Below are 9,238 nucleotides of genomic sequence, written 5' to 3' on the forward strand. Positions count from 1 at the left end.
TTTCGTTGCTTTGCTAAGACATCAAAATCATCAAGGAAATAAGTAGCCTATTAAGAAAATTACTCTTAAAAAGTAAGTAGACATACGTAGCTATAATCCTTTTTCCCGACGTCAGTATAAGCATTCTGTTGACTTTGAACTATGACATGAACTATGACAGGTACTGAACATTTTATAACCTTATGAAAATCTCATTAGCAACCACGGCTAAAGTCGGCCGCAGGGAGGCAGACTTTGTGAAGCGCACGCTCTTTCTCTCTCGCCAGCACCAGAGGAGGGCATCGTTTCTTCTTGCTCTGGGTGGCGTCACTGGTCTCCAGGCAACAGTCGAACAGACTCTTCAATCAATGCTGGGTACAGAACATCGCTCTGCAACGAAGAGCGCGCGTGCAAATGAACATCGGGGCACCAGCGGTCAAGACGAGACGGCGCGCGAAGCAGTGACACTTATACAAATCTTTTGCAGATTTGTCTTTTAATAGTACCAGAAATATAAAGTGTAACACAATGTTAATGCACGGAGGACAATGAGCATACCTGCGGACATCGGACAAAGGACGGTGATTCGTTAAGAGAGGAAAGGACAAGGGCGCACGGCGATCACCAAGTTCTCTCAAGTGATATCATTCGGCTCGATTCGTAAAGAAATGGAGAATTTATATTTTTAATAATTTATTAACTGGTTCCTCCCATATATTACAAATACCAGCACGATACTATATTGAAGACTAAATCGATGTATTCAGCTTCAAAGAACAGTTATTTTTCGCTTAAGAAACTCTGGAGAAATTGACTTTGAACGGGCATACCTAAAATATTATCTATTAGTTCAGAAAATGCTGAAATTTCACAATTCCGACCTACGGATTGCTTGGCTGTTGTTCTTTTGCATGGAAGGTAAGCGAAACATAACTAAGTTATATTTATTGCATTTTTTCCCTCGTTCAAGTTTCGCTGTGGGCTAAACGCAGAGTGGAAGTGTCGTTAGAGACTGAATCGTTAATTCGAGTTTGTTAAAAATGTATATGAGTGAATTGTAAAGGCAGTTTCGGATCTTTAGGAAGAAGTCTCGTTTATAACGTGAGAGTTGTTCATAGCAGACTGGTTAAGAGTTGGTTACGGTCAGTAAGTAAGCCTGTCCAACTGTTTATTGGAATTTGGTCACAAATTTTAATCCGTCTGTCAAATGAAGGTTAGGCCTACATACAGTGCTCTCAAAACCCAACAGAGTTTTACATTCCTTTTGCCTATTATCTTGTTATTATTTCGATACTTTTAGTACGTAGTCCGGTGTGTATATCTTGTTGTTGTGAAATTGTGAATATACTGGATACGGAGCGCTCGGTGTTTGAAATGGAAACGGAGAGCCAGACCCTGAACGTCTGCGTCCTGTAATCCCCAGATTAAGAGCACCCATCCACGTGACAAGATCTGACGTCGTCAGGTGCAAGTAGGGTTTGGAAGTTTGTGTACGACAACAGGGGCACGTGCTTTTTACTTGATCCCGTGCGTGCTTTTGAGTTGACTTGTTCTGTACTATGAAGACGCAGTAATGAGCGGCATTTTATGATGACAGTTAAAAACACTGCGCAATCATATGAACTTTATTGTAGAATTTGACTAAAAGTTTATCTGTTGAGGTCGGTGGTCCATTGAGTTCTCCCTCTGGCTCCCGAGATACGACAATCCTTAATTACAATCTTTTTTTTTTTCTTTCTAATTACGGAGTTACAGTCAATATAGGAAATCTCTGATTTCCTCCGCACACAATCTGTGCGTTCTGCTTGTGACAGCTAAAAGGTGAAGGTGAAGCGCATAGCCGTTTTTGTACATGGCGGATATGCAATTACCACGTGCATGTAGAGTTCGATCAGCATCTGTTAAGGGGAAGACAAACGGATTAAACACATGTTAATTGGCCATACTGGTCAGTGAACAAGGTCTAACAACCATTGCGGTTTGCACCATTTAACGTGTATCGGTGTCTGATTTTTCTAAGATGTCTGCTAATGACCTCCAAGGAAGGTGCTCTACGTTTTTTCGTTTGTTGCGGTATATTGAGGTGCAAAATATGGACAAAGTGATGTATTGCGATTATATTGACAAATACAATGTGCCTTTTGCACAGTGATGAGCCCTGGACATGGTGAAAGAGTAGCATGCATTATTTTAATCAAAATGATTAAAGTTTTGGATAATTTAAATGCTGTCAATCATAAGAACAGCCACCTAACACTCAACTGGAATATCTGAGATTAATGAGGATGCTCACAGAAATTTTAACTTCTGATTTGCATTTCAACCCTAGCCTTCTAGTGGTAAGGCCAATATTGTGGTAGAGATGAATGAGTGATATATTGTGCAGCTTTACATTGAGTGAATCCATATTCGTTTACCACATGACACAGAATAACCAACTTCATACCAGAATCTTGAATCTGAATTTATTTTTAGTGTAGTAGCTGTGTGAGAGCAAAATGTAAGATCTGAAGGTCAGGTTGAAATGTCTCAAAAGGTTGAAACCCTATAAACTAGATTTGGTGGTTAACAAGCTAACTTCAGGCTTATCATTTACAACTTCACTTACAACTATCGCTTACAGCTTCAGCAAAGTTATATTTTGACTGTCTTATACCACTTAACCCAGGTGGGTCTGCTTGTCTGTCACATGGCAAGACTTTTGCCCATTAATTTTGCATTTGCTGCCATTACAGAATGGGTCCGTGAAGGAAACATCCAACCTAAGATAAACTAGAGAGTGCATGGCCCAGGAAGAACCCAGCACATTAATCCCCATATAAACAAAGAGGAAGAAAGAGAAACAGGGAGAGAGAGAGAGAGAGAGAGAGAGAGAGAGAGAGAGAGAGAGAGAGAGAGAGAAATGAGAAATTTGAAGTTATGTTTAGCCTTTGATAAAGACTAATAATAAATGTTTAGGGACCACAGTAGGTGATGGATTGGAGAGGAAGGTGTGTGTGTGAGTGTGTGTGTGTGTGTGGGTGAGAGAGAGAGAGAGTGCATGCGTGTTTATGCATTGCACTGTGTCTGCATGATGGTATGCTTCAATGTAGTAGAAAATGCTGGCATAGTCTCAGGCGGCGGGGGGGGCAGCATAATGCAGTTATGTCTGAAGTAATGTTTACTCATTCCTGGGGCTCTGTAGAATAGCCACAATGATGGATTAGTGAAAGAAAAAAGGAAAGAAAGTGTGTGCAAAAGAGAAAGAGGGATAAACAAAGTGGAAAGTCAGAGATAGATAAAGATAAAGAATGAGCGAGGGACCCACTGCCACTTTAGCCATTCTCTCTATGGTTAGTGTTCATGCTGCTCATTTGGTATTGCAGGAAGAGCAAGGTGTTAGCAACACCAAGGTCATGGGTTTGATTCCCAGGGAGCACAAAACTAGCACTGTCATAGTGCTATTTGCTCTAGAAAAGAGCATCTGCCAAATGCTGTAAATGTAACCTATGTTGTGCTGGTCTAGCTATGATGATACAGCCTTAAGGCTAGAGAACCAATCAGATATGCCAATCAATGCTGCCAATTAGAATTAATCAGAGCTGGAGGCATTGGACATTTCAACAAAAGCACTGAGTACCACTGCTTCAAAAGTGTTCAGGCAATTGAACAGAGTTGTTTTAAGCCCAAGCTAGAATACCAGAATAGATATAAACAGATATAATAAAAACTAATATTATGAACTGAGGAGCTTTTCTTCTGCTTATTATATGCTTATCATCCATCATAGTTGCAGACATTTCATATTTTCAAACTTGCCCAGTAGCTTGTGATCCTGTGGATGCTGTCATCTTAATATCAGAACGTCCTCTGCATTCTATTCACTTCTAGGAGGAAATAAAACATTTTCATGCTCCAGTTGATGAAATATGAGAAAGGAGGTGTTCTCAATTTTCTGCTCGTTGCTTTTGTAGTGTGGCTGAAACTTATACAGAAATTTGCATTGGGAAATAAATCATTGTGAAGATATGCTTCAGCACGAACTGCGAATATGTGAATAAATATGGAAAAAAAACATCCACCAAACAGGCAGAGAAGATTGTGGTGAGTGCTGTGACCATAATCATGGTTGTAACAGTGACAATGGGGAAGGGGGGTCCTTTATTAATACAATGAAAGGTTGAAACAGAAAGCTGGTCTGTCAAAGTTCTACTTAGCGTTGGCATGAAAGCAATGGTGATCATGCAAATAGACCATTTTGCTCCTTCCTCCCTCTAACACTTTTTATTTTTTGCCACTAAAAAGCAGGGCAGCTGGGCTGTACATGGGACAGATGGGAGTTTCCACCTCGATTATCTTCAGCTAAAAATAACCCCTCAAAAATTAAATGACCATTGGGACGATACAGAAAGTATATGAGTGTGAGAGACAGAAAGAGCAGAGAGAGAGAGATAGAGAGTGAGGAAGGAGAAGTGAAAAGGCACTAAAGATGTCTGCCATGCCTCATTTCAGAGGAGATCTATCAATAAATGATGCAGGAATTTCAAGCCACAGGGGGGGTGAGTCACCTTCTGAAGAACCTCTGTAACAGTGACAGAAGCAGCCACAGTGGCTCTATCAGCCAGGCCTCTGAAGAGCTCCTCCCTGTCTGCTATACACAATACACAAACTAGAAAAAAGCTCAATTTCCCTAGTCAAAAGTGCTCCCAAATAAACCATCAGGCCCCCTGAACATGATCTGGACACTCCTGAGGGGTGTTGGCGGTTGGGAGTGGTGGTGGTGGTGTGTGTGACAAAACAAAGCTAGCACTGACAGACCGCCAGCCTGATGATCTACTCCAGAGATACAGAGCTTGGAAGTCTCAGAGGTGCACAGTGTGATGGTCAGTCAAGGACAAGAATTTGTCAACTTTTAATAGAATCAGATGAAAAAATCATTTGAAGATTAGCCAGCTGGTTTGGGTCCAGTTGGGGGGGAGTAAATCTTTAGTACACACTGTAAAGTGCTAATATATTTTCTATTGAAATTGCACTTGTCCTTCAGGAGGAAACATGAGGTGAAGGTTGCCAGTCTCTTAAAGTCCACCTCTATTGCCAATGTGATGCAAACATTCTAAGCTATAACTGGAGAATTCACATCGAATGGTGTTCACCAGACTCTTGCTCTACTTCTGCCATTTTCATCAAGCTAATCATTAAAAAAAGGCTTATTAACAATGAAATAACACAGGAAAAATTGTCTCACATACATAACATTCTAGGATGACAGCTGAAGAAAGGGCTTATTTTTTTAAGACTGTTACAACCCAATCTAGGCTCCAGACCATAACAGGGAAAGGAGAGACAGCAAAAAGGATATAACAGAGAAAAAGGAGATATTTATTTCATAGAGGAGTGTGTTTCAGGAGATGACAGGACCAAAGTAATAAACATAAAGTCCTAGAACAAAAACAGAGCAGATAGCATACCTAACAGAGAAAATAACAGACATAAATGTTACAACAATAACCAGCCCTAACTCCCTGAACCAAAACAGAAGACAAAAAGAAAGCTCAAAATAAACGGTGTCATCTCCCTACTCCCCAAACAACGACCAAACATATAACGACAAAATAATTATAACACACTATGTACACAATTTACAGCGGCAACCAATTTCCATATGGGGTATAAGCGACGGTCATGAATGGGGTTACAAAGCCGAGGTCAGAATACCAAAGGTCTAGCCCAAAAGCATGGGTTATAAAACGAAACACACACTCTCAAGAATTACACAGACATAACAGGACCAAACACAAACTCTCACATACTCACAACCACAAGAACCTATTCACAAAGGCACAAGTCAGTCAATTCAACGAAGTAGTACTAGTGAAAAGTAAGAGGAAGTTCCATTCTCCCTCTCTTCTCACTCAGATGGGATGTATATTGAGGTGTGAGGTGGGACAACCAATCAAGAAAAAGGGCAACACAATCATGGAGGACCGTAAGCACCTGGCTTGACGCATGGATGGAGACGTGGACGACGAGACACCACCTGAAACAGAAAACGTACAAAAAAAAATGACCCACCTGTGGTTGCAACAAAGACATTCTGAAGTCTAATTACACCTATGTTTAAAAGCGTACTGAACAAGCAAACATGCTACCCCCTGTTTAGACCACAAGTTTAAGCATAATGCTGTGCTATTACATTTTGTATTTTGATTGGCCAAAGGCAGGACCAAGAGGGCAGGAGTAAAATTGTAAACAAAACAGCTGGAGAGATCAGTGTTATTGAGTTCCTTGTTATTTCCCTGTATGTTAAATGGCCAACAACCAGCTCTTTTTAAACTCCCCAGGTTTAGGTGCATGAAGGTTCTTTAGCATGCTGCTGTCGAAAGACACATGGTGTAGTTTTATAGCACTGATGCTACAGTGTGGCATCATGTGATCAGGTGATGTGCAGCCGGTGCTGGAGATTGATCTAAGCAAACTGTGTGATTATTGCATTACTTACTTATTACTTATACAGCACTACTGATAAGGTTTCCAATGTGAAATTGAAGAAAAAGAGACTGCACTTTATCATGTCAACATCCTTCCTGTGTAAAGCATTTTAAAATATTGGACTTCAAATTAAAAGTACTAAATAAATATTTAGATTCTCCTTCACTGGCTCTAAATCCTGGATTTTCATACATCAAATGTCTTACTGTCTCTGATTTTACAATTGCCAGTTGCACCATCTTTATCAAAGTGTTTATTCAGAAGAATGATAACTTTCATTCCTTTCATATGGTGATCTGCTGGGTGTAAAATCTTTGCTTGGTACTCTTGTATGAGTTCCATGGCACCCAGCACCATGTCTCTACCATGTTTGTGCCAACAGCAGTGGCCCTGGTGTCAAAAATAAATAAATAAAAATTGCTGATGAAACAGGCTGAAGTTGGCTTCTAGAAATATTCCATATAAACTTACAAAATGGAACCATTAGGTTGAAACCTTTTTAGAAATCTTATATAACCTCTGCTTGATTAGCATAACACTTGCCTATTTAAATATGTATTTACATCAATATTGTCATTTTACCATTATTGCAATATTCTCTCTTGCCATCTTCTGATCTCTTGGCATATGATAAACCTTCAAACTCTATTATAATATACACTGGAAATTGCAGTACACATCATCTGTACAGTACAATTTTCAGTATATTGTGGCTCTTTGAAAGAACTATACAGTGAGTCAAAATGATCACTGGGAATGCAAACACTACTACAGAACTATTACATTGTTTCGCTGATAGATGCCAAAAATACCAAACAATTAACAATATCAAAACACAGCACCAGTGATCCGCAAACAGCATCTGTCAGAGCCACAGCAAGGTGCCAATGCATGGACGCTCATCTGGGGGCTCCATGATGTACTTTCAAGGGGAACGTGTCACTTTGACTTTGGCATGACAAGATTAAGCTTTTCAAAATGGGAAGCTTGTGCTAATTCACTCTAGCAGCATCTGAGGATGACACTGTGAGGACACGTTTGGGGAGGGGGCATTGATCACACAAAATCACACACAAATGTATATAAACAGAATAACAAACAAAAAAACACTGGCTTCTTTACAATTCCTCGAATACTCTGCTGCAGCTCTTAGGGCTTACAAAAGATAAATAGGTGGTAAGGTTAAATAAATAGGTGGTAAGGTTAAAATGGTGTGTGTATATGTATGCTTGTGAGAGCAGTTCTGTCTGTCTGTTGATGGGCATTGTCAGAGAGTAACCCTGTGGTACTGGTACACATCATAAAAACATGCACCTATAATACTCAAGGGAACAGGTATGTGTGTCTGTGTGTCTGTGTGTGTGTGTGTGTGTGGGGGGGGGGTTATATGCATTATATGCTATAGTTCTGGCTGAGTTAATTACATAATGTGTGAGTTTGTGGGGTAAAATTATATTGAACTTTTAAAGAGAGGATTATGCAAAGGAAGAAAAGAAACACATAAAAGCCTACTCTTTAATCATGGTTTTTGGTGCCCAAAGATTTTTTCCTGTTATGAATGCCATATCTACATTTCATATTGATGTATTAATAAAAGTTACAAACAGCTGTGGAAGTTATATAACAATCTCTGTGATTCATGTTCAGCAATCCCGATTTCATTCTCACAATATTTCTCTGTGTGCTTGTTGATCTAAAAGCTCCCTACTTGTGCAATTACAGTGCTCTAAAAATACCACCATGTAATAATTTCAAATTCTTGTAAAGATTTTTTTTTTTACATTTTTAAATTGCTCAAAGTGACTGAGAGCTCTGAAATGATAGCTGTCAGAGCAGTCTGCCACAAAGAAATTAACAAATAGCTCTTCTCTCTGTTTCTCTCTCTCTGTCTCATTTATTTTTGTATTGCTTCTTTGTCCCTTTCACAGTGAATCAATATCCCAGGATAAAAAAAGAAATAGTTCCATCTTATTCAGAAGTGCATTTGTAGGTAAGGATCACAACAGCAATGACAAAGGCTGTATAATATATACGTATAATCAATTGTTATTGATTCTTCTGTTAAACTTGACTGTGTATAAACACCATCTGGACTGAGTGAATTGTCCATGTTTTTTTTTTTTTTTCCAAAGTTTTACTCTTCAGTCTCTGATGCAGAGTTTACATAAGCAGTTAGCACATTGTTTCTTTATATTCAGTCATGTTTTCCATCCCAGTGATGGGATGAACTTTGCAGGAAGCTAGCTCTCCTAGAGTAAGGGTGGAGTTTTGGGTTGTGTGATATGTCAAACATATAATCATGATATAATCACAATATTGTTTCTATATTCATGTTCTATATATGAGATATAATATGATATATAATTTGATAAGCCTGCCAATTTGAAGAGTATCCTGATAATGACTGAAGGTTCATTAGTTAAACGTTAGAATATATTATATATTGCCAACATATATATGTAACTTAATCTGAGCTTCATTGCTTTTCACACCATTTACATATAATCATATATTGTATATCATGGCATATTTTCCAGCAAATTACTCAGATTTGAAGGATATTGCGAGTTCACTTTCACTTTCACTTTCATGCCTTGGCTGGTTTCACTTCATTTTTCATAGCTTTCTTGAGCATTGGTAGCTCAAACAATGCTTTGCGCTAGGAAATAGTCATGTACTTTGACATGCAAACCAAAAACTGCAGACTGACAAGCTTGTTCCGTTTATTTCTGCTATGTGATATGCTCTTAGTTCTATCCATATTGAGCAAAAATGTGAAAAGCTTATCATT

The 9,238-nt window shown here is 39.0% G+C and overlaps 1 protein-coding gene across 1 annotated transcript in view; it reads left to right on the plus strand.

Annotated features, from left to right (window-relative positions):
- Positions 1-344: 344 nt before the first annotated feature.
- igsf11 (immunoglobulin superfamily member 11) overlaps positions 345-9,238 on the plus strand; it is a 75,603-nt gene continuing 66,709 nt past the window's right edge. The window contains exon 1 of the mRNA XM_027019761.3: positions 345-897. Coding sequence (XP_026875562.2) covers positions 837-897 — 61 coding nt within the window. The 5' untranslated portion in view covers positions 345-836. The remainder of the gene's footprint in view (positions 898-9,238) is intronic.

This window comes from Electrophorus electricus, chromosome 17 (assembly GCF_041902795.1).
Source record: "Electrophorus electricus isolate QZ-2024a chromosome 17, ASM4190279v1, whole genome shotgun sequence".
Lineage (NCBI taxonomy): Eukaryota > Metazoa > Chordata > Actinopteri > Gymnotiformes > Gymnotidae > Electrophorus > Electrophorus electricus.